The sequence below is a fragment of the Haematobia irritans genome, chromosome 3 (assembly GCF_050003625.1).
Source record: "Haematobia irritans isolate KBUSLIRL chromosome 3, ASM5000362v1, whole genome shotgun sequence".
Taxonomy (NCBI): Eukaryota; Metazoa; Arthropoda; class Insecta; order Diptera; family Muscidae; genus Haematobia; species Haematobia irritans.
Window position 1 is genome coordinate 1947714 of NC_134399.1, and position 27068 is coordinate 1974781.

Here is a 27068-nt window from a genome sequence, read left to right on the forward strand (position 1 = left end):
GACTATATCAAATTTAATATGTCTATTTTAATTAAAATGTTGTACCACAATTGTAGGGGTTTTCAAAAATGCTCATTATGGTTTAGAATGCGGTATATACTTGGAAAAACACAATATTTGTTAAGAGCAAGATATACCTTTAGGCGTAAAGAATCTTCTCTTGACTACACACACACACACATTCGCGTTGCAGTAATAAGAATATGCTGAAGACTTTAATTTCATGTAATGATGTTATAATGTTGTGCAAAAACGCCCCTAAAGGTGGCAATTACATTATAATGGCATACTTTGAGGCATAAAATTGTTTATGTAAGTGGTTTATTTTAGTAACAATTTAAGAAATTGTTTTGTATTAAATTATTGTGTAAAACACACAGTTAAAACAGTTAAGATACGGAATATAAAAATTCCAATAAATTTTGTCACTAATGTATCCTAAATATTTCTTTAAATGGAGATATATTTTGATGCTGAAATTTAAATTTTAATATATTTCTTTAATTTAATATATTTCTTTAATTTAATATATTTCTTTAATTCTACTCATCATAATAGATATCGTTAACAAAAAACCATAAATAAATCTTTAGATAAAATTTGTCTTAGAATTATTGTCGCTTTGCCTCCAAATGTTTGATAATGATTACAAGGAGGATCCCATGACAATAGCCAATGAAGTTATTCTTCAGTTCTCCCAACCCATTATCAGCATTGAAATGAGTTTTTGCTTTAGCACTAATACCTATTGTTGGGATGAATCCATCGTTTTTTTTTGTTTGCTACCATTCCAAATGGGCTATGCTTGGAAGTCTTTTATAAAAATCTCAGACAATGAGAAGGTTTCCCTAAACAATGATTGATTGGAGAAATGCTCTGAAAAATCAATTTGTGAGTATCAGAATGGTTGGTTACTATTTTTAAAAGTATTGAATTTCAACGATATAGCCAAAAGGACAATTTAGATGGCATTAATTTACCTTACTATACTCAACTGTATTCAACTCTGGCATATGCTACTCTAGTATAAATTGATTTGTATATGTGTCAAAGATGTTTCCCTTCAAAATCCCTAGAAACATGTAGAAGAACAAAAACTACAATGGCGAGGGAGATTTGATGAGGCCATAAGGAATTTTTGGTAGGAAACACGTGTTTTATTCTTTTCAGAATTTATTGAGGCTGGAAATAGAATTTGTAAATATTTCTACATTCAACTTTTTCAAAAGATGTATATCTACATTCCTAGGATATCTCTCTCTAGTGGATATTCCATGTATTTTTGTATAGCTAACATTACTGACATACAACAATGCCATTTAATTTCATGGGGGATATTGGGGTGTTTATTACCCACCAACCATTACCCACTAACTGTTTCTTGTTTATTACGGAGATAGACACTTTACATGACAAATGCACTAAGTTTAGCCAAGTTAAAATATTTCCATACTAAACATCTCTTGTGTTTAGTATAAAGACTGTTTCCTCTTATTTTCCTTGACTCCATTCCATAAAATACTAAATATGGGGCATACTTTTAGGGTATTCGAATATTGTACGAAATGATTTATAGAAATAAGAACTTTTTTTGTTCAAACTATTTTCCTAACAGCTATATATTTTTTTAAATATCTTTACTCCCAAATTATAAGTTGTTATAAGCGGAAGTCCTGGTAGGTTAGGTGTAGTGGCAACCGACATTTCAGGCTCACTTATGCTATGGTCACACTAGGCAAATATTTAACAGAAATCAAAAGGGAATCCGTCGCCACAGCCAAACCAGCTAACATTTTTAGCTCATAACATATTTGATATATAACATCATGGTAGGATTATTTTCCAAAAACGGTATATAGATATTCGGAAAATGATTCAGGAAAAATGTTTGACACTCAATTTGGTCAAATATTTGCCTACACACAAAAAATTTTTTCTCTGATTCAATCACCAAATTAATTGATCCAATTAATTTTTTAAAAAATTCTTGATTAAAAAATTTATAGATTTTTTCAGCAAAATTCAATTAATTTTTTAATTGATTTAATTAAAAATGTAATTGATGTTGATTGCAAAACGCAATTAATTTATTAAGGTAACTACTTTAAAAAGGTAACTATTTTTAATTACTTAGTTAGATTGGCTTAGAGTTTTTATTTGGATTAACAAATGATTGTTTGAAATACATTTTTAATTAAAAAAGTAAAAAAATCAGCACTTTTTTAACTGAATTAGTCTTCCGAATTTGATTAAAAAGTTAATTGTATCAATTAATTTTTTAATTAAACATTTTAAAAATTTCAATCATTGACTTAATTAACTTAATGTTTCTATCATGATTAAAAAGTTAATTGTATCAATTAATTTATTAATTGAAAAAATTTTCAACTTCAATTAACTTTTTAATTGGAAATATTTTGGTGATATTTTTTTCTGTGTAGTGTGACCATAGCCTTAGACTATTTAGTCCATTGTGGTACCTCAGTGGTGAACTTCTCTCTTATCACTGAATGCTGCCCGATTCTATGTGACAAGGGACTTACTTACTATAGCCGAGTCCGAACGGCGTTCCACCTTGCACTGCAACCACTTAGAGAAGCTTTGAAACACTCAGAAATGTCACCAGCACTACTGAGGTGGGATAGTCCACCAGCTGAAAAAGTTTTTGGTGTTTGGTCGAAACTGGGTTTGAACCCACGACCCTGTGTATGCAAGGCGGTCATTCTAACCATTGCACCACGGTGGTTTCTTTTCCTGGTAACCCGCTCTAATGTTCTTTTTATATTTTTTATTTAGAAAATTCATTTGCACAAAATCAATTAAATATGTTCAAAATAAAATCTCCAAATTCTTTCAAATATATTCTTTTACATAAAGGAATTATTTTATCATTTCTCGTCAGGAATTATAAGCGGTATATACGAACAATGCAATAATGGTGACTTCCGAAATCCCATGGAACAGATTCGATTTTTTAGGCTAATAGGATTAGGATAAAGTGTCAGTCCGATGTATTGTCAGTCTCACTTAGACTTTAGGAGAAACGATGCTTGAAGCATCCTCATTTTTGCAGAGGATCGCTTGTAGCTTCTTTTAGGGGCTCCCACTAATTCGAAGGTAAAGTCTGGAAATATTTTCTAAGATTATTGAAAGGTATACGCACAGATTTGAAAACTGCTTCAGAATTTTAAATTACTAAAAAGATTTTATCGATTAACTATTAACGCTTCTTGTTCAATATGTACCAATAGTCCTTGACCGATTGCAAACCTTGAATTGCTTTACGGTCTGCCTTGTTGTTTTTATTTCATTTAAAAAGAAAAACTCTTACGTTATCCTGATTGATGGTCCTCTATGGGCTAAAGAAAATTGAAAGTTTTTTCTTCTCACTGTTTTTTTATGGGTTTTCCGATGACACCAAAGTGGTGAACAAGGATAATGTTGATGTACACATAAAACTTAAATTACTAAGCATATATAACAGAAAACCCATTTTCGTTAAACAATTTTATATTGTTTCATTTTATTTAGCAATTTCGTCTGTCTTCCTCTATCACCAACCAAAAAGTCCCTAAAAACTTTTTGCTCTTTATATTGTTTTTGCTTCAACCGCCCCCAAGAAAAATCTATAGGCGAAAATACTCGCATTCTTAAATCTGCATATATGTAAATGAGCTGCCAGCAGTAGTCATCATACTCTTCAGCATGATTTTGTTTTCTCTCAAATATTTTCATGTTTGTATTTGTCACTTAGTCGACTATGGCTGTGGGGAGGGGGATGGAAGAGAATGTTAGGGACAATCATGAAGCTTGACATGAACTTATGCAAATTTTCTTATGAGCTCATGTGTGTGACTTGTTGGTAATTCTTTCTTGACTTTTGTGACATTCAAGTTCACTCACTTAATCCCCGTGAAGAGTGAGCAAAGGCCCTTTTATTGTACTTTTGGTGTCAAGCAGAAAGCAAAAACAAATTTATGAATGAATAATTTTACAAAAATTTCACAAAAGTGTAACGGAAATTCAGGTACGGAAGATATTTTAGAAAAATTGAATCATTTGGCAAAAGTTCAAAACAATTTGACTTGGAAATTGCACAATAGGATGTTACTAAATGTGTGACATATACACCCAGAGAAAGAATGTGATCAATTCACAAATGTTTCAAGCTTGGTTAGAAAAGAATATCTTTTGTCTTAAAAACGTTCCACTTTGCCCTCCAAAAATAAAATTATGGTTTTGAAACAAGTTTGAGGTGATCCTATTCGTTCTCTATGTGTACTTGGGATTTTAATGAGAATCGACATGTCGACTTTTTGGCTTCTTCCAAAATTGAAATTTATTTTGTTTTTCGACTATTTTGCAAAAGTCAACATGACACAAAATTATCATCACTGGAAAATGTAGCGAATATTCCACTAAAGTGATACAATGGCAACACTAGTGGTAATCATGCGTTTCGATTATTCGTAGTTTTTTTTCGTAACTGTTTTACGATAGATCTAATAATACAAGCGCATACTTTTAGGATGAAGATATTACTTAATTTTTCCTAAAACTGTTATATAAATTATGGTGCTTTTTTATGCGGTTTTATAACTTTCTCAACTTTGTAAAAACCGTTTATCAAATTAAGAATTTTTCTTACACATAATATATTCGTGTTTGTAAATTGTCCTAGGATCATATATTGAATGGTAGCTCGAAATGAATACCACTATTATTTAAAAGAAATAAATTATTTGATCTTAGTAAAGGCGCTTTCCATTTTGGCATAAAAATTTGAGAAATTAGTATATATTTAACTAAAACTTTTCTCCTATTCCATAACACTAAATATTTTTCCAATAAACACCTAAAAGTATGCTATTATTGCTGCTGGTTTATATAGCCAAACACAGTTGTACGTTTACTTTATATATGTAGAACAATGTATAAATGAGTGCCTTCTATTTACTTACTGGCTTACAACCTTGAAAGATTTTAATAAGAAGAGCCTTCAGTGAACACAACGAGAAGGTAAACCATGGTAACAAGGTAAACTGTATAAAGTATGCTGTGAAATATTGTGATATTTGAGCCGCCTGACAGTATGCTTTTGTTAGCGAGACTTACTGGCTTTTTGACATAATATGACTCATAGATGAAAGGGGACTCTAGTAACTTTCCCATAAATAAGTCATGCTGAGAAAATATTCACACTTAATTCAAGTCATTCAGAAATAGGTTGCTACTGTGGAAGACAGCTTGATTAAAATAAAGTGCGTAATAAGGAGTTGACAATGGTTTTAAAGGACAGAAGTCATACATTTTTAATAGAGTAGGACATTTTAATGCATTACTTTGTTGTGTTATTCAGCAACTAGACAATTTGCATGCAATTTAAAATCGGCTATAGTCAAGGAAAGGGAAAATACTCTATATTTCAAAAAATAGATTCGACCTTGGTGGTTGGGTGGAGTGGCTTTTATTATTTCCTTTAATATCAAAACTTTAAGTTCTTTAAAATAAATCAACAGCTAAAGATTGCTCCTTAACATTCCTAAGAGTTTATTTTTTTCGATTATACAATGACTAATAAAAACATTGAATATAAAAATGAAATGGCTTTGGCTTCTTATATTCATTTAACAATTCAAAGCATACTTTTAGGTGTTTAATCACTTGGAATGCCAAAGTATACTTTGTGCAGACTTATGGTTTTTAGGGAAATCATTAGTTCCATTTTTTCCTATTCATCTCTCGATTCTAAATTTACTTTCAACCCAATCGATAACGACAACTAAACCATCATTCGAAGCAATCAACTGAATCTTGCTCTCTCAATATCTGGAGCGGAAATGTTACTAATTAAGGAAAAGTTTCAGTGGCGTTGGGCACTTGGCCATTTGTGTAGATGATAGTAAGAGAATTGTACAAAGGACAATGGAGGAAATGGTGTCAAAGTCTCAACAGCACAAACCTTTGAAGAACTACTGGCGAATACTCAGCTGGATGGTTTGTTTGATTAATACCAAAGCCTTCACATCCCACCCTACCATATTGTATGGATTAGCCCTCCACATCCCATGTATGTTATGGGCCTTCAATGGTTCAAGTTTGAATGATGACCACTGGAGTGTTGTCTTCTGAGGGATTCTTGGAGTAGAAATAAGAACAAGGAAAAAACTGGAGGATTGTCGGGGAGACCAAGCACCACCAAGTGATAAATGTTGACAGCAAGTGCTAAATAAATGAGATTGTCCACTGCTTTCACTTGAATCTAGTGAAAATTATTGGTGTTTGTATTTGCCAAGAACAAATAGTTTTTTTTTTTTTTTTGTTTGCGTAGTCCTGAATGAAGAAATCTTAAGTCAGTCGGAGTTATATATTTTTCCATTTCTTTTTATAGATTCGCTGTTTAGTTTTTTTAACAATACAATGAGGTCAAAATGCTTGTTGTAAGCATCTTACTATACTCAAATTTCTTAGTCAATTTGGGGAATAAAGAGATAAAGAGCATTATCCTAATATTAAAAAAAAACTCATTAAATTTATGATCTATCCCATCAATACAAAAAATTATCTATTAAAATGAGTTATTATAAAAAACCCATTAAAATGAAATGACTTCACTTAAAAATGTGCAAAAGTACCTAATTATAAGGCTTCGAAAATTTTCTCTGAGTCCAACTAACAATTTTCATAAACTTTCTTATTTTGCAAAATTAAGTTAAAATCTTACAACTCTGTTTTATATAAATTACACTTTATTTCTTAAACAATATAAACATGTTACATAGCTAGATAGTCACGTTAATTGGGATTTGAATTAATATTGTATGAACGTTGTATACTTTGGGGAGTCGTTAACAATTATTTTAGCGGAGATGTCTATAATAAATAATCAATGCAAGAGTCAAAAGTAGTAAACAACACAAATCTTATATAGGCGACTAGTAAATTATCCTTGACATAATTTAAAGCTCAAGGTACGAACGCCTGGTGATATGCAAATATTTTTATATTACAAGTTATATAAAAGTTGGTAGGAAAGACATAATAAGGCAATTACAGAAATGAGACATTTGGTTTACATGCACCTTTGATCAGAATTTTTCATTTCAATTTTAATTTAAGAACGTCTGTTATATTTGCCTATATACAGTGAAACCTTTAAAACTTAGACACTATGAAAAGCAGACACCTCCTCAAAGTGGTCAATTTTAGCGAAACGTTTGATTAAAATTATGCTCTCACAAGTGAACACCTCCCAAATGTGGACAAAATTTTTGGCGACCTTGGGTATTCTGAGAGGTTTCACTGTATTAACATTCTCCAAAGTTCACGCTAACGACATTTGGTTTTCACAGTCCATCCCATAGCCTGTAAAAATTGCCCAAAGTTGTGTCTTCCTTTCGATAGAATGTTGTGTCTTGTGCATGATATAGTGTAATTAGTGGGAAATTGTTTTATGTGCCCCCTAGAAACAAATTTGCATTTATTATCATATTTTAGGTGTGAATTTCATTCATAGGCACTTACACAGGGGGCCACAATTAATTTTGGTAGTTTTTTTTTTGTGTGTTTGCTCCTCAAAGTATGCAAGAAATTTTGCTATAAGGCTTTAAGGAAAAATTGCCGAGAATTGTTTATATCCAAATATTTTGCTTAGGGAGTATACTATGCACAAAATTGAATAGAATATCCCTTAGTTGAAAGAATGGAATGCTTACAACAACTATAAATAAAATATAAGTATTATAGGGATATACATATGAGAAATTTCACACAAAAAATAGGACACTAAGTAATAGATTTTGTAATATGGTTCCGAAAAATTGATAGGATTTCTCGGCTTAACTCACCTTTCAAAAATAAGAGTCCAATCACCTGTCGATATACTTATTTTGCCACATTTCTACAACTCTGAAAAAAAAACTACAAATAAATATTACCCAGAAAAAAAGCGTCGCCAAAAAAGTAGTGAAAATTTTAATTTTGTATACGGAAGTGGTGCAAAATTGATACAGAAGTGATGAAAATTTAACCTGGACTTATAATAAGACGTTGCATTGAATTTGAATCACTTTTTGGGTGTGATCTGAATTCTATTCGTAACAGGTCATTTTCAGAAAAATGGTTGAAATGTAGGTTGAAACGACGACCTTAGGATGGCTCTTATGATATATTTATTATAATTCATCTTGATATTCCTATAAAATTAATATCAACATTAAAATCGTTCGACACAAATTATAATATTTTCAGTATTTGAAAAATATGTTTACTTTGCCCCTGTATGGAATAATAAACATTGCCTACTTTTAGGTAACTTTATTAAAAAATTTAATATAATACATTTAGATATTATTTACATTACTTTATTTATTTAAACACTATTATAGATCTTAAAACTATTAACAAAATATTATGTACAAATATAAAAAAAACTATTTTTACTATTAAAACCAAAAACATTTAACTAAATTTAGTTTTATTATTTTATAATAATAACAACCACTTACCATATTATAAACTAAAATTATAATTTTCGCAACAAAATATAAAATAAAACAGTCACTAGATTTCGCATTAGCAAAGAATACATATTTTTCGTTTTATTTTTTTTTTTTAATTATTATTTATCCACTTGAGTTATATACTATTTATGAAATAATATTTTTAGTAATCTTATGACTGGCGATTCAAATGCCACCGATATGAAAAAGGCCGCTATGAATGAGATCACAGCATTACCAAAAAATATGACCGTAATAAAAGCAGGATTCAGATGAATGGTACCATCCATACGATAGGCCATGCAAAGCATAATAACTGGATGTATCAAATAGGCACAATAGGTGAGCCGGGATAAAGGCCATAAACAACGATACGAAAGAATGCGATTCATGGTGGGTGATAAATTCCAACAGCATGAAAGAACCATCCAGACAAGACTCACTCCAAAAGCTGTTGTGTTTTTTTTGTTTTGAAATTATAAAGAAAACGAAAATAAATTGTATAATGGCTTGTTGTTCAAGAATTAACAAAATAATGGCCGGGATGGGTTATGCGATTATCCCTGCCTTAATACTTACCTGAATGTGCTAGGCTTACATAAAATGCCGTGGGTACTTCATTAAGCTCGCCCTGCCACACGCCACAAATAATAAGGACTAATAAACCCACACTCAAGAACCATAATAAGGCATTCAGGCGGCCTGACACCTTGGGCGGCGTACGTACTCTGGCCATAATATAACCGGTTAGCATGCCTAAAAGTCACGATGTGAAATATTACACACGAAAGGTGAAACAATGATAATGCACAGTGGTTTCAATAATATATAAATGGAAATTTTTGCAAATGTTATTTCTGGACATGCAAAAGAAGGTTTAAGAATTCGAAAATATGCCAGAAGAGCCAACAGCAATAGTTGAAGACAGTCTGGATATACTTTTCTGTAAAAGCCTATGATAATTTTGGCTTACAACTGCCCTTACACTCAAAAACATAAAAGTGAACCCTATATGGCACTAAAGAAAATTTAATTCTAGTTAATGGAATTATTATATTTTGAGAAAGTTTCCTTGACTTTAATAATTTATTGTTTACGTTAGTTAAATGAACTTTAGAGTTAGGAAAAATTATACACAAATGAAGCATAAAAATGTACTAAATTCCTGTGTCCCACAAAATAGTTCAGAATTTCATAAAATTTGTAAATTTTAGCAAAAATGTGCCCATCTTGAACTTCGCATGGTACTAGCGATATTTTTGCAATTTTGAACTCTAATTTTTTCCTTAAAACTACGAAATTTTCTTTATGAAGTGAAAAAAAATAACTAATGGCGTTTTCGATTCACAAAAAATATGTTGCCTTGGTGTTACACTACTTTTTTCCTCATTGTATTTTCGCCCAAATGACAGTGTCATTCCAAAGTTATTGTTAATTCATAATATTGTGAGGGATACAGGGTCCAAAATCTATGATAGTGTCCTTCATATTTTGCCATCAATTTCGAGAATGTTGCCCCTTATTTCTCAATCGAAATCGCCATAAGTCTAATAAATTTTCTTGAATTAGTCGAAAAATATTTTCTTATTTTTGTGGAATGGGCGTGACATCTGCGTTTGTAATACAGCTTAGTTAAAATTTTCGAAAATTAACCAAAATTTTCCTTCCCAATGGATTCACTGTTTTTTTGAGTGTATTCAGAGAAGGAATATGATGATATCAGACAGACATGTGACCTCGGCGAGTAAAAAAAAATAATTTAGTGAAAAAAATCCATGTTTCCGTAAAAATTAATTGCGTGTTATCTAAAATTTTAGTAAATTTTGAAATTTCCTTTATTTACTATTGTACCACTGTGTTTCCCTAATGTATGTACACAGTAAATTACCAATTATATATGGACCCACTCTTTGCCATGGTTTATCGTAAAGAAAATCAAAGGATTCAAATGGAAGTGCCACTTTATGTGTGTAATGATAATGCAAAGATATAACGCCTGATATACCCCAGGAGGAAACCAAAAATGTGGCAAGTGTTAGTACAGTAGCCTTGGGATACCTGCAAAAAATAAGGTAATAAGACAGTGTCAGAAATATATATTCGTATGTAGTGACGTCGGTTTTACTCATAGGTACACGGAAAATTTTTTAAAATAATTTCTGAACAAATTTAACTAAATCGTAAATTGTAAATGAGTTCACCAAATAAACGTAAATTGAGTAATTTTGTTTTTTTTTTAAACAAAAAATATTTCAATAAAATTCTCTAAAGAGAGTATCAGAAAAATATTTATTTCCTTATATGAAGATTTGTTTCGTAGTAAAAAATAAGCAAATATTACATCAAATTTAAATATCGGTAAAGTGGGTAGTTGAAAATTAAACACAACTAAATTCCAAAGAACAACAAAGTGGTTCCATGGATTTATGGTTAGATTTGAAAGAAATGTTGGTAAAAATTGTTCTTGATTATTACTTTGGGTGTCAATTAAACTAGCTGAAAATAGCACAAATCGAGATTAGAATAGGAAAATAACAAAATTGATATTCCCCCATGTTCCGATATTCGGAATCCCAAAAATGTGTTTTTCTTGTAACGAAAACATACAGATATTCTCGGACTCCAATACTATTTTTAAAGAGAACTATGTTACCAAGATTTAAGCTTAAAACTTTCAGAATTAAAAACTTATGGTCAAACGAAATTTTTGCGATTCCGAATTTCGGAACATGTGTGATTTTGTTGTCTTCATATTCGAACTAGAGAGTTTTGTTGTGATTCAACATTGAAAAGAGATCAATTAATCGCCTTTAGAAGTTGGTTTAATTGAAAAATCTTAAAATGTAACACTTTAAATTATAAAATTAAATTTTTCTCAGTATATTTGTCTTTGTTTACATTTACTTACCTGATGGAAAACATCAACAGAATGGAAGCCATTATAAAGAATTGCATATCATTTGCCATATACCAGCTCCATATCATGCAAAATTCACTCAAAGGATAGAAATTATTTATATATAAAATGTTACGCCACCAATATTGGCTACAGGTGCGATGAGGAACGGTTGGTTGAAAAACTGAGTTATCGAAAGTTTGTCTAAAAGAAACAGAAAAAAAGAAAAACAGGAAACGGAAGTACATCAACACTAATGGCAAAATGGATATTCACCCTTTTCATAAAAAAATGAAATAAATCAACATGCATTCTTACAAACATAATGATTGATTTTGTTAACCCTACACAATGATTACAAGGGAAATTGTATGATTGTATGCGGAAGACCTCCCTTAAAAAGAGATCATTTGATAATACATCAATCATTTTTGTATACAATGTATTATGTCCATATGAGACAATTTGTTAAGAAATATATGTAAAAAAGTAGCAAGTAGCAGGTGACACTTTTTGAACTTTAACGAAAGTATGGAATAATTAGGACAAAATATAATAATTAGGACCTCTTATATTTGACAATAATGGAGATATATGTGTCTAAATAGACCTTTATATAAGTTCCTCAATGAAAATTAAGTTGAAATATATAGATTTTACACGCAGCGAAAATATTGTAGACATCAATATATCTTCTCCAGTCAGTTTGGGAATGTTTTAAATGTGGGCGTAATGTTCTCTTTATCCATAAAAAAATAAGATCGACCAACTCCGTTGTAGGCCGTGAAGGACCCAGAAAAAATGCGTAGCCAAAGAAGCAATGAAAAATGTCTTTTTTGGATACGGAAGTATTGGCTTGTCATAGGGAGGAAGTCATACTTTTAAATATGATTCTTTATACATATTTCCGTACTTTCTTGCAATGACTTCAATATAATTTTCAATTAGATTTTGATTAAAATAATAAATACCCAGCAAATACTACGTAACCACATCTCATTACAAGTTACATTACCAGGAGTAAAGCTGTCATTACACATTGCATTACATTGCGGTGAGTTATAATGACTAACTTGTAATGGTAATAATAAATACTTCTCGGTAATTTTTGAATTGATATTTTCAAAATGTAATGCATTTGGCCGTTAATGACTTAATAAAATAGAATAAATGATGGTACCATTAGGTATAATTATTCACATAATTGAGCATTTACTGAAAAAAAAAACTCAAAAAGAATATGTTATGTAACGGTAATTCTGAAGATTTTTCCGTTAAGGAATATTCTTCACGAATATTTTATAATAATTGTGTTTTAAATTAATGATATTACCATTTTAAATAAATGCTTTATTATACCTCATTCACATTACACTTTAAAAATCGATTTCAACTGTCATTTGCCTTATAAAAAAGGATATATAAAATCCACTTTTAGTAGATTTCGAACATAATGTGAATCTAACTCCCTTAAATGACAACATTTATTTATATTTTAACTGTGAAAATAATTCGCCTGTAATCTTATTTAAATGATTTGTTACATTTTTGTTATACCCTCCACCATAGGATGGGGGTATATTAACTTTGTCATTCCGTTTGTAACACATCGAAATATTGCTCTAAGACCCCATAATGTATATATATTCTGGGTCGTGGTGAAATTCTGAGTCGATTTGAGCATGTTCGTCGGTCCGTCTGTCTGTTGAAATCACGCTAACTTCCGAACGAAATAAGCTATCGACTTGAAACTTGGCACAAGTAGTTGTTATTGATGTAGGTCGGATGGTATTGTAAATGGGCCATATCGGCCCACTTTTACTTATAGCCCCCATATAAACGGACCCCCAAATTTGGTTTGCGGGGACTCTAAGAAAAGGAAATTTCATCTGATCCGGCTGAAATTTGGTACATGGTGTCATCATATGACCTCTAACAACCATGCAAAAATTGGTCCACATCGGTCCATAATTATATATAGTCCCCATATAAACCGACCCCAGATTTGGCTTGGGGAGCCTCTAAGAGAAGCAAATTTCATCCGATCCGGCTGAAATTTGGTACATGGTTTTAGTATATGGTCTCTACACACAAAAAAAAATTCTGATTCAATCACGAAATTAATTGATCCAATTAATTTTTTAATTGAAATGTCTTCAATCACAAAAATGATACTATCAATCAGAGTTTTAATTGGGCATAGAAAAAATTCTTGATTAAAAAATTAATTGATTTTATTACCAAATTTCAATTATTTTTTTAATTGATTCAATTAAAAATTTAATTGATGTTGATTGCAAAACTCAATTAATTTATTAATTAAAAAAAGTAACTATTTTCAATTACATTTTGAATTGGCTTAGAATTTTTATATGCATTAACAATTGATTGTTTGAAAAAAAAAAATTAATTAAAAATTTAAAAAAATGTTCATCACTTTTTTAACTGACTTAGTCTTCCGAATTTGATTAAAAAGTTAATTGTATCAATTATTTTTTAAATAAACATTTTAAAATTTTCAATCATTGACTTAATTAACTTAATGTTTCTATCATGATTAAAAAGTTAATTGTATCACTTAATTTATTAATTGAAAAAATTTTCAACTTCAATTAACTTTTTAATTGGAAATATTTTGGTGATATTTTTTTCTGTGTAATAACCATGCAAAAATTGGTCGAAATCGGTCCATAATTATATATAGCCCCCATATAAACCGGTTACCAGATTTGACCTCCGGAGCCTCTTGGAAGACCAAAATTCATCCGATTCGGTTGAAATTTGGTACGTGATGTTAGTATATGTTATCCAACAACCATGCAGGAATTGGTTCATATCAGTCCATAATTAGATATAGTCCACAAACCGATCCCCAGATTTGACCTCCGGTGCCTTTTGGAGAAAAAAAATTCATCCGATCTGGTTGAAATTTGGTACGTGGTGGTAGTATATGATATTTAACAGCCATGCCAAAAGTGGTCCATATCAGTCCATAATCATATATAGCCCCGATCCCGATATTTTGTTTTGGAGCCTCATGGAGGAGCAAATTTCATCCGAGTCAGATGAAATTTGGTATATTGTGCTAGTATATGGCCGTTAACAACCATGCCTAACTAGGTCCATATCGGTCTATAGTTATATATAGCCCTCAGATAAATCGATCCCCAATCACAAAAAATTGGTCCATATCAAGTTCATAATTGTATATAGCCCCCATATAAGCGACCCCCATATTTCAATTCTGGCTCTCTACCACGTATGGACTAATTCACAATTTAGAAAACGATGTTAAGAAGTTTTAAGATACCACAACCCAAGTAATTCGATTGTGGATGACAGTCTTTCGTAGAAGTTTCTACGCAATCCATGGTGGAGGGTACATAAGATTCGGCTTGGCCGAACTTACGGCCTTATATACTTGTTTATTTCGACAATATTCGTTTCTATTTAAGTAATGTTCATATAACAGCATTACTCGCCATATTTTGATCCATTGTAATCGGCTAGAGAAGTCAATATTTTCGAGATTTGGTTGCCTGAGACAATAAGTGGTTATTTTGCAAATTTTGGTATATCTACGAATAAGTGATTACATATTAGGTGATTATATGCTTTAAAAGCACTAATTATTTCATGGTCAAAGGTATGCCTGGGGAGAAGTACTTTCCTCCTAGGACATGCGTATGTAAATGTAATCCGGAGCGATGACAATTAATAAGTGGTTATTAATTTTTAAACAGGCTTACCTACAAGATTACCGGGTAATGAGAGTTTTTGCTGGGTAATAAAAATAGATAATAATAATTTTATAATTTAATTTATTTGATTATTTAATTAAAGAAAGTTGATAATATATTATATATTTTTGATTTTTTTTATTCAATTAAGGGGAATTATCTTCGAAATTTGCGTCTCTATATAAATGCAAATTTTTCAAGCTGACAATTCACGAATATATTAGTATAATAAGGCTAATAAGGCTTTTGCATTACGAGAACCCCGTTTCTAGACCCCGATCTTCTCCATAATGACATCTAGTAGTTATACTTTCAATTCTCTTTTCTGTTCCAGTTTATTCCATTATTCTATCATATATATGAAAATGGATGTGATAAACATTTCCCTTCTATAAATTTAATGGACCAAACATCTTTTCTATATTTCGTTTCTTATAAAACTTTGACAATTTTCAATACTTACCTTCCTGCAAAATCATTGAAAAATATCACAAATAAATAGGTTGGCGTCAAACGTATATAGCGATATATCACCACAATTGCTGTATCCACAAATCCTTTCTTTAGAAATTGTGATGTTCTTTCGGGTAGTTTTTTGTCCTGTTTCAAATAGAGCAGCGTTACCAGAAAGCCGCTTATAAAGAAGAATGTATCAACGGAAAATGTTGCATTGCCAATAAACTGATACCAAGTTGAACGCTCAACAATAACGCGAGTAAACTGTAATAGAATAAAAGAAATACGAAATAATAATCTAAAATATAGGAAAGAAAACAAAATCTATTATGAAAACAGTATCCAATTGATTTTCTCTACACAGTGATAACAATTCACACTCAATATACTTTAGGAAAAAATCTCCATTTTATTTTTTTGGTTTAAAGCATCCTAAGCAGGATCTGTTATCACTAGTATTTCCGACATGACAAGGTTGTACACAAGGTTGATTGGGTAGGGGGAGGGGAGGAGAATACAAAACATTTTCAACATTGTTTGTTTTTTTATTCGATATTTACCCGATTTTCTCCAATATTGAAGACTTGCAGATATGTATGAACCATTATAGTCCACATCACGGAAATGACGCGCAATCCATGTACACAGGATGTTTGACTCTGCACAAGAAAAGTAAGAAAAAAAAATATATACAATTGTCAGAGATATTTTGTGAGCAATATGATAAAAGAACAAAAGTATAAAGCCGATGCGATGATGATGAAACTTCACTAACATGAATTGTTTTCGCAAATGAAGAACATGTATGGTGATAAAATATTATTGATATGGTTTTTCTTATGAAATCTTCCACAATTGGATTGGTATACTCTTATTGTATATTCAGAATTGCTATATTCTTATTGTATATACAATGAGGAAAAACATCAAGTCAATGATATTCGATGTGTGAATATAGAGGAAATGTATTTTTATGGAATAATTGAGAAGTGAAATATGTGATATTGCAGATATTTATCGAATTCATGGACTGTGGGGGGAATTTTCATACCCTACACCAATATTGGTGCACTTTGAATTGAATGCCTGGCAGAAATATTGAAAATTTTATCTGAATATTATATACTGATTTTTTTCTAGAGGTGCTACTGAAGAAAACAGTATAAATAGCCCCAACTGTCCGCTCGTCTTCGATATTGGGTATGTAAATGTCTTTTTATGGAATCATTGAGTAGCGAAATATGTGATATCACAGAAATGTATCAAATTTATGAAAGGTGGGGAGAATTTTCGAACTCTAGATCAACACTGATTCAGTTTGATTTAAAAGCCTACCAGAAATACATTGCTCTTACTACCATTGATCTGCCTATAATCACCATTGTCACCACATTAGTTCAGGAGCATATATAATATACCTACAGTCGACTCCGCTTTAGCGCAATGCGCTTTACTGAAAAACCTCGGATAACTGAAATCGATCGCATTCCCCAGTTGTTTTTTCTGTCCATTTCATTTAAATTACTCCGCTTTAGTGAAACTCCGCTTAACTGAAAAAATCGGATTACTGAAAAGTTTTTTGTGTTCAAATGAGTTTCGTCACATTAGTATGACTTCGCTTTACTGAAAATGCCACATTCTCGCTATTGAGAGAGAGTACATTTTCTTCTCCGTATTGAGAACGCTTTATTTCAAGTGAAGATGGCACTTTCAAAACAGTTTAAATCACTCTGTAAATAAAATCAACTGAAAGGTAAAATTGTAGATGGCACACACACGGAATCAAACACCTTGTTTTTATTATTTTATGTACATAGCATTGGTCATAAGTTCGGTTAACTGAAATTGAGTGGATTTTTTTCCAGTTATACGGAGTCCGCTTTACTGAAACTTTTTCAGTTATCCGAAGTTCGCATTACTGGAAGTTTTTTCAGTTATCCGTAGTCCGCTTTAGCAAAAACTTCGGATAACTGAAATTAAATGGCTGCATTTTTAACGTTTCAGTAAAGCGGAGTCGACTGTATATATTTTAGAGGTGGTTTTGAGTCAAAAGTCAATATTTATAGTTCTAGCTGTTCGTTTGTCTACCTTTCGGTTTTTCGCAACCAAGATGGAAACCGCAATTTTTATCCGAGCCAAGTGAATTATAGAAGATTTTTTTCAAGGCAAAATAAAAATATCGTCTTAGCAGCAATACCGTAGAGAATTTCTAAAAAGTGGCATAAAAAGATGCAATAGCAATAAAAGGTGACGCATTCATTTAAAAATATGTGGCACACTTTTATAAAGGAAAAGAATCGATATAATCGTTTTATAAAGAATTGTAAAATACATTTTTAAAGTTCGATTCTCACTAACCTAACAATTATTTCACTTCCATTTTATTAAAAACCATTCCTTGAAATTTAATATTCAAAACATTGACCCGGTTTATCTACTATAGAACATTTTCTTTGCAGACGGTATACTTGTCCATTGAGAACATTATGACACAAAAGGGAACATTTTTTGTCAATATAATATTCAACTGGTCAACTCGATTATTTGTTATTAAATTCGTAAATTGAACGGTATTTGGGATCCAAATGTATAAAAAAATCTTACAGTAGAAATGATCGAAATTAAAAAGTGACACAATAACAGGTTGGCTGATAAGTCCCCGATCTAACAAAGAAAAACACATTTTTTGGCAAAATTCGTTTTTATTGTTCAACAAGGTCCCTTCAAGAGCGATATAACGATTATAACGACCTTCCAATTTTTTGATACCATTTTGGTAGTACTACTTCGGTTTTGCCTCAAAATAAGCCTCAGTTTCGGCGATCACCTCTTCATTGCAGCCAAATTTTTTCCTACGAGCATCCTTTTGAGGTCTGAGAACAAGAAAAAGTCGCTGGGGCCAGATCTGGAGAATACGGTGGGTGGGGAAGCATCGTTCTCAATGACTTGTGGCACGGTGCGTTGTCTTGGTGGAACAACACTTTTTTCTTCTTCATATGGGGCCGTTTTGCCGCGATTTCGACCTTCAAACGGTCCAATAACGCCATATAATAGTTCCCTTCTCAAGATAATCGATAAAAATTATTCCATGCGCATCCCAAAAAAACAGAGGCCATTACTTTGCCAGCGGACTTTTGAGTCTTTCCACGCTTCGGAGACGGTTCACCGGTCGCTGTCCACTCAGCTGACTGTCCATTGGACTCAGGAGTGTAGTGATGGAGCCATGTTTCATCCATTGTCACATATCGACGGAAAAACTCGGGTGTATTACGAGTTAAGACGAAAAAGTAGCACAAAAGTATCACCGTTTGAAAAAAGTGGCAAATTTGTCACTACAGTGGCACAACGGTATCGGTATATTGATTATTATGACGTCAAAACAACATTAGCCGCTATCGATCCGCGTCAAAGGTCATCTATTCGATTTTTAGCCAGCACAAAATAAAAACGTTTGAAGACAGTTTTAAAAATTAATTGGATCAATTAATTTCGTGATTGAAGACAAAAAATATTTTTTGTGTGTGAATATTAAAAATTTTACATTTTTTGCCACGTTTTTGTTCTATTGTGCAATTTTTAAATTAATTTCCCAATATTTTTTTAAATATGTTTTTTTTTTTTTTGTAAATGTTGGATTCAACTCCAACTCAGATAACGTGGATACGTATATCGCCTAAAAGTATGGCAAGAACATTTTCCATAATAGTTAAACCTGGTTACACCCCTAAACTGTAATTTTCACATTTTCTTGCTAATGACACTTTTTGTGCAACTTTCTGGATATTCTCAATAGTAGTGCGATTTGAAAACAGTTGGAGAAACTTCAAAAGTCGAAATTAATGATTTAAAAAGTCAAATTTCTATTTTTGGTACCAGAGACTTTAATTAATAATTAAATGCTTCTTTGCATTTTCTTAACATCTTTAAACATTTCCAAATTCCATTGAAATCTCTTTGTTGCTTTGATAGTCAAAATTCAAATATTAAAAAGTTGCTCCCTCCTTTGTAACGTCATTTCCATGACAATGTCTCTTGTATTTCTTTATCATTGTTTTTGTGTAAACACAGACTGACCATGATGATGACAATGAAATAGATGCCTGTTTTTATTCTTCCCTATCTCTAATACCTCTTATCAGTGTCTAACCATTTTTCCCATTCAACCATTGATTTATGGAAATATTAGTTACCATAGCATCGACTCCATGGATGTTTTTTTCTTGTCTTGGGACTAGGGACTAATTTGAGTTCTTACCTCCTTAGTTTCATCCAAACTCATGATAGTTGAGGCATTTGTTTGAAATGCAAAACACAACAAAACTTGCTCATGGAAACCTACAAAAAGGCACAACAAGAAAAACAAAATCCAATTGAAACTTGAGAAAAGTTTCTTCAACTATGGCCTCATTGTTCACAAGACCATATCTGGTTCGTTTCTGACCAAAGTTACTCACCCAATTGTTGTTTAGCCTCATAGGTCTCTGTGGCCCCCGCATTACTGGTTGTCTCAATACGATATTCCATGTCATGGGGAGTCCTTGGGATATTTGAATTGGTGTTGTTATTGTTGTTGGTATGGGTCATGTTAGAATCGCCATTGCGATTAGAGTTTATGTCCAAATCATAGGATGATAATTTTATACCATTACTACCATCGCCATTGTCTTGGGGCTCTGGGCTGGAATTATTGTTATCGCTTAACGAGGACATTTGATACAATTCAAAGGATTTGCCATTATCCGTGGATGAGATGTGATGAATGGCAGGTGAATCAACTTTCGAGCCACTTATCACAGCGATACTGGGATGCTGTAGACGTTGTTGGCTAAGACGCGATTGATACCAAGTTGCAGTGATAATAAGCACCAGAAGGGTTAACAAGAAGCTCCTGGAATGAAGGGATTGTGAGAGGGATCAAGGACAAATATTAATAAATTATTTCGATTTCTATTTTCCTTTGTTTTGGCTATTGAGTCAATGACTCTTTTGTTACTTACGCAAATATTTGGAATTTCAATTCACGCCAATAGCTATACAATCCTGGCACTGTCCGCACTCCCATTATTTTTACCACTGACATTGGGCTGCTCGTATTCATTGACGTCAGCATTATGGCATGTGGATCGATTTCCAAAAGATGTTGCACATCCTGGACTGTACATGATTTGGGCAAACATTCACCGACCTGCAATCGGACACTTAACTTGTCCGGCAGCTCCAGCTGCAGGAGAATTAATGCCGCATAAAATTCAAATTCGAAATGCTTGCGTTTTTCTGGGTCCAATTGGCGGTTGAGTTCATTACAGAATTGCCTTTGGCCCAACCATTTGTCGTTGCCAAAAAGCAGTTGTCCCCTATAACGTGCCGAGGAATCGTAAGCTAGTGAATGGAATAGAGCAATAGAGATGGTTAAGGGCAATATAAGGGATGGAATAAAAAAAAGGATTTTCATTATTTCCAAATCACTGAACATTGTGCCTGGCGTTAGTGTTGACTGAACTTGGGAGAAAAATTATGGGAAAATTTTATTGAAAAAAGAAAAAAAAACGAACACAAAGTAGAAAATGTAAAACTAGAAAAAATAATAGCCCACTAAACTAAATTACTCGCCTGGTTTTCATTTTATGGTTATTTGTTTGCTTTTGATGTTTCCACTGAAGCGTACCAATTACGGCGTTGTAACCATGAACTATAGATTAATTGACCGTTAAATTTATAATTTAAATACCTTGCATTTATTTATTTATTTTTTATGTTTAGGCAAATAGTGAGGAAATTAAAATAAAAGGGATGAAAATATATAAATATTATTTTTTTGCTTCTAGGAGAAAAAATAGGTGAAGTCTGAAAATCGGTTTATGTGATTATCGATCGAAAGTGGGGGCATATATAGATTTTCTTTGTTATTGGAGGAAACTTGGTTTAGAAATAGGTAACCACTTACTATGAAAATGTTTTTTACCTTCGCATGCGCATGTCTTATGAAGAAAGAACTTCCCCACAGCATTACCAAGAGTTGTATTGTAAGCATGGAAGAGCAATTTATATAGCTTGCGAGAAATAAACAACATATGTGTGGGCTACGTGGTTGTACTCATGAAAATCTGTTCATTGTGAATCGTCCTGTAATGGTAAGTAATTATTCTCAAGGATACGGTATTGCTGGAAGCATGGGGAAAATTCTCTTGGTAAGCTGTTTTTCACCTCAACTACTTAACTAACTTTTTTCTGGGCTCTCATAAATGTTCTTGCATTTGCTGAAAAAATCTACTTTTTTTTATTATATCGACATTTGTAATATAGTTCAGTAAAAATATATTACTGGGTTCACTGTTTTTTTAATGCAGATCGATTTTCAAAATTACGGCTAATAATTTCAATTACCCACTAATTATAATTCCATTTCGGTAAGGTAATCAGATTTGAACGCAATCTCTACATTTTCAGTCTTATCATTTCAAATTTACATATAGTCCCAAAGGGTACAACAAGGTGAACATTTTGGATTCCGGGTCCTATAAACGGTTGCCACAGTTGGTAGAATTCTACCAAAAAATTGTAGATTTTCTACTCTTTGGTAGAATTCTTATATATTTGTCATATATATTTGTATATTTGTCAAAATATTCCTCTCCTAAGGGTACTTTAAAAATATTCTATAAAAATAAAGTTTGACAAAATTTTCTATAAGAAGAAAAATTTTACAAAATTTTCTCTAGGAATAAAATTTTAAAAAAAATTCTCTGTGATTAACATTTTTACAAAATTTTCTCTGGGAATAGAATTTTGACAGAATTTTCTATGGGAATAAAATTTTTACAAAAATTCCTATAGAAATAACATTTTGAAAAAAAAAAATCTGTAGGGATAAAATTTAAAAAAAAAAATTTTTTCTCTAAAATTTAAAAAAAAAATTCTATGTGAATAAAATTTTGACAACATTTTTTCTAGAAATAACATTTTGACAAAATTTTCTCTGGAAATTATTTGTTGAGAAAATTTTCTCTATGATTAAAATTTTGACAACATTTTCTCTAGAAATAAAATTTTGACAAAATTTCCTCTGGGAATAATTTGTTGAGAAAATTTTCTCTATGATTACAATTTTGACAAAATTTTCTCTGGGAATAAAGTTTTGATTAAATTTTCTATAGGAATAAAATTTTGTCAAAATTTCCTATAGAAATAAAATTTCTTAAAAAATTTTTCTATAGAAATAAAATTTTGAAAAAAATTCTGTAGGAATAATATTTAAAAAAAAAAACTTTCTCTAAAATTAAAAAAAAAATTTCTCTGTGAATAAAATTTTGACAAAATTTTCTCTAGATATAAAATTTTGACAAAATTTTCTCTGGGAATAATTTGTTGGGAAAATTTTCTCTATGATTAAAATTTTGACAAAATTTTCTCTGGGAATAAAGTTTTGATTAAATCTTCTATAGGAATAAAATTTTGTCAAAATTTTCTATAGAAATAAAATTTCTTAAAAAATTTTTCTATAGAAATAAAATTTTGAAAAAAATTCTGTAGGAATAATATTTTAAAAAAAACTTTCTCTAAAATTAAAAAAAAATTTCTCTGTGAATAAAATTTTGACAAAATTTTCTCTATGATTAAAATTTTGACAAAATTTTCTCTAGAAATAAAATTTTGACAAAATTTTCTCTGGGAATAAAATATTGAGAAAATTTTATCTATGATTAAAATTTTGACAAAATTTTCTCTGGGAATAAAGTTTTGAGTAAATTTTCTATAGGAATAAAACTTTGTCAAAATTTCCTATAGAAATAAAATTTTGAAAAAAAAAATTTCTGTAGGAATAAAATTTTGATAGAATTTTCTATGGGAATAAAATTTTGATTTGGGGATTGGGTTTATAAATTTGTATGAAAATATTTTACTCACCTGCCTGAGCCCATCGATAATTTCCATGTAAGGCCGTTAAATACGCCTGAACTTCTAAACCACAACCGGTAGACACTTTATTTCGTATTTCCGAAGGTTGCCAATAAAAATGATCATAAATATTTGTAATAACTTGGAATATATTAGCTTGCTGAAAACTTTCGGAAGTTTGGTTAATTTCATTGTTATCGGCGGTCAATAAATAGTGACTAAGACTATTATGATTATTAAGTCCTTTAGGCAAAAGCTCATCGTGTTTCATAAGCTCTCTTCCTTTTTTATTTGGTTTAGCTTTAAAGATCTTCAAGATATGGGGACTCATGGGAGGGGTAGATGACATCGATGATGATGTGGAAGCTGAATCCGTACTGGAGGATAAAGTTGACGATGATGATCCTTCCTCCTTCTGTGTTGATTGGTAGGTTGTAGATAATTTATTAATGGATTTCTCTGTTGTGGTGGTTACAATATCCACTTGGACAGTTAGATCATCTTGCAATGTTTCCGAATCGGGAATTTTTATATCTTCACTATAGGTTATGGTAGAACCAGTCTGTAGATTACCAATTTCAGTACCATCCCTAAGCAAAAGTTTCTCCTCAGCACTTAAATCTTTTTTCTTGAAATTTTCATGTTCCAAATCTTCCAAGTCACCCAAATTGAAATCAAATACTACTGAATGTAGTTCCAGTTCCTTTAATGGTTTGGGTTTTTCATGGGAATTTAAAGGTTTCTCCAATGGCAAATAAGGTTTCTTTTTTAAATGTTTCAATGGTAAAATATCAGGATTTGGTGGTTTATCTTTCTTTGTTGAAAATCCTTCTTCGTGGACCTCATGCAGTATGGTTATATTGGGATTGTTACTATGCTCTAATATTGTGGACGACCTTGAGGAGGATGTGGTGAGATTTTTCGATAAACTCAAAGGTACTCTTGTGTGTAGAATTAAAGTAAGCAGGAATAGTTCTAGAAATTTCGAATTCCTTGTAGACATGTTGATAATTTTTTCGTTTTAACTTTATATTGCACATAAATATTTTATTGAAATTTTCGTAAATTTATTTGAAATGTTTTTCTGTTATCTGGGAAGTAGCAACATAATGCTTTGGAGATAGATGCAAATTATAAAATTGTATTTTTAAATTAAGGCACAAAAATCCATATTCGGAGATTTATTAGCTTTTTGAATTATATTTACTGTATCAATTAATCGATGTATTCACATTGTCCCAGTTTTTATTAAAATTCCTTCGAAATGTTTATTCCATCAGGGCATAAATATAGCAGCACTAATATAATTATAAAGGCTTAAATAATTTCATTATTTTTTTATTTTAAATAATAAAAGATTTTTTGTGGCTCATGCTGACTGCAAAATATTGGCATGCTCTCTTGACATTGGTGCTATTTCAAAATTTATTGATTTTTTTTCTGTTAGAAACATAATGCTTTAAAATAAATGGAAATTATAAAATTTTATATTTAACGTTGAGGAATCTAAATGCATACTTATGGTAGAGATTTTTTGGTTTTTTAGAATATTTTTAATTTATCGCATTGTCCCAGCTTTTCATCAAAATTCCTTCGAATTTTAATTCCAAAGGATTGGAAGTTTTGTAATATTAAATATAGAAATACTAATACAATTACGAAGGTTCACAAAATTTCATTATCTTTTTATTTTAAATAAGAATTATTTTTTGTAGCTCATGCTGATTGCAAAATATTGCCATTGTTGATTTATGCTTTATCAAATTTTGAGATATACAAATAAAAAATAAACTTTTCTCCATTCTTGTGGGCCAAAGAAAGGCAGATTAAGATTGAAACATTTTTACTTTATCCTATACACAGGGGAACTAATTAATTCTTATCATCTGACTAACTCCAATATTTATATTCCTATTGTCTAAGTAATGAAATTATAATTTGGATAAAATTGGTAATATTTTCATTAACATTTTTATTTAACTTCCTTGATATATTTATCTGCAATTTTGATACGCATTTCATGGCACTAATTTTCGTTTTTAGGTCTTTGCCACTACTTCCTTAGCTTCCTTGTTTAAAAGCAAGAAGTGAAAAAACAAAAAAAAAACTGGAAATAAATGAGTGCAAAAAAACCTGACCCAAAATAACCTGTTGTTGTCAGCAGCTATATTGAGAAAAGTAATATTATGTAAGATTTGCACTGAAACCAAAACAAGCCTATGAAAATCAAGTCATACAACCAGCCTATATCAGCAGAGCATGCGCACGCGACTCATGCAATTGGCCTCCATGTCTACAGATCAGTCATGGCTATAATTGAAAATGTCTGTTGTAATAGATTTCTTTGGTTGGCTTTTTATTTGCCAATAAAAATCCCCACCTTACTTTCTTCTTGTTTGTTTTGGTTTTACGGCACTGTTTTTCCTTGATTTTCTTTTTCTTGCTTTTTTCTCCCGGGGTTTTGAAATTAATTTTGCTTTAATGTTTTCTTTAGCTTTTTCTACTGTGATTATCGTTTTTCCTCTAAACAAAGCAAAACAATCTTCATATATTGGTTTTCAGTGTTTTGGGGTGTTAATTTTCTTTAGCCTTGTTGTTTTTTTTTTTTTTTATTATGATTTTTGTTATTTATTTTCGGCTTTCTTTTGTTTATTTTCTTTTTCGCCTTCTCAAAGCAAAACATGCTGTTGGGGAGTCATTAAGCAACGTTAATGTCAATGGTAAGTAATTCATGAATTCATTCATTCATGGTTATCGCAATGTTGGTTGGTTGTTTGGAAGACTTTAAAGAGTAAGATGTTTAGGAAGTAGAGATTTTGATGTGAATGATATAAGACTATTTATGATATGGAAAAAATTCACTCAATGTGTATAAAATTAAAAAATAGGAACATAAAAAAACTTTTTAGTAACTTCGTAGTATTCTATTGACCGATGAATAATTTAAAACATTAGTTAAATGAAATATTTTACTTTAAATTTACAATTATTATTCGAGCTTTTATGGACAAATTAGATTAAGGAACCTGATTAATAGTCATTGAAAAGAAAACGCCAGATACAAATCTATACACGCCTAGACTGTACATGTTTCGGTTCGGGCGAATGAACCTTTCCACAGCTTTTAGTACAGATTTGGATGGTATAGATAACTCAATTTTGGGCCCTTTATGCTATCTTCTTATGGAGAAAACATCTAGGAATTTTCCTCTTACAAATTTAATCATCTTTACTCCCACTGTACATCATCTTTTCATATAACTACTATTACTAATAGGTTGGCTGCTAAGTCCCCGGTCTAACAAAGAAACACACATTTTTTCGTGTTTATTATTCAACATAGTTCCATTCAAGAGCGATACAACGATTATAATGACCTTCCAATTTTTTGATACCATTTTGGTAGTACTCCTTCGGTTTTGCCTCAAAATAGGTCTCAGTTTCGGCGATCGCCTCTTCATTGCGGCCAACTTTTTTCCCTGCGAGCATCCTTTTGAGGTCTGAGAACAAGAAAAAGTTCTGGGGCCAGATCTGGAGAATACGGTGGTTAGGGAAGCAATTCGAAGCCCAGTTCATGAA

The 27068-nt window shown here is 31.2% G+C and overlaps 2 protein-coding genes across 5 annotated transcripts in view; one reads left to right on the forward strand and one right to left on the reverse strand.

The window, feature by feature from the left end:
- Shal (Potassium voltage-gated channel protein Shal) overlaps nt 1-27068 on the forward strand; it is a 216371-nt gene that overhangs the window by 76554 nt on the left and 112749 nt on the right. The window lies entirely within an intron of this gene.
- The window catches only part of LOC142230492 (uncharacterized), a 31396-nt gene continuing 12926 nt past the window's right edge, over nt 8599-27068 (reverse strand). For 2 of the 4 annotated variants that reach the window (XM_075301136.1, XM_075301137.1), the window contains exons 2-11: nt 23499-24601; nt 20591-20972; nt 20048-20481; nt 19849-19928; nt 16154-16252; nt 15601-15857; nt 11410-11601; nt 10390-10559; nt 9081-9257; nt 8599-8952 (exon numbers count right to left, since the gene is read on the reverse strand). In XM_075301136.1, coding sequence (XP_075157251.1) covers nt 8645-8952; nt 9081-9257; nt 10390-10559; nt 11410-11601; nt 15601-15857; nt 16154-16252; nt 19849-19928; nt 20048-20481; nt 20591-20972; nt 23499-24492 — 3093 coding nt within the window. In that variant the 5' untranslated portion in view covers nt 24493-24601 and the 3' untranslated portion in view covers nt 8599-8644. Of the gene's footprint in view, nt 8953-9080; nt 9258-10389; nt 10560-11409; nt 11602-15600; nt 15858-16153; nt 16253-19848; nt 19929-20047; nt 20482-20590; nt 20973-23498; nt 24788-27068 lie in introns of all 4 variants that reach the window. The other 2 variants (XM_075301134.1, XM_075301135.1) reach the window with 1 other exon arrangement.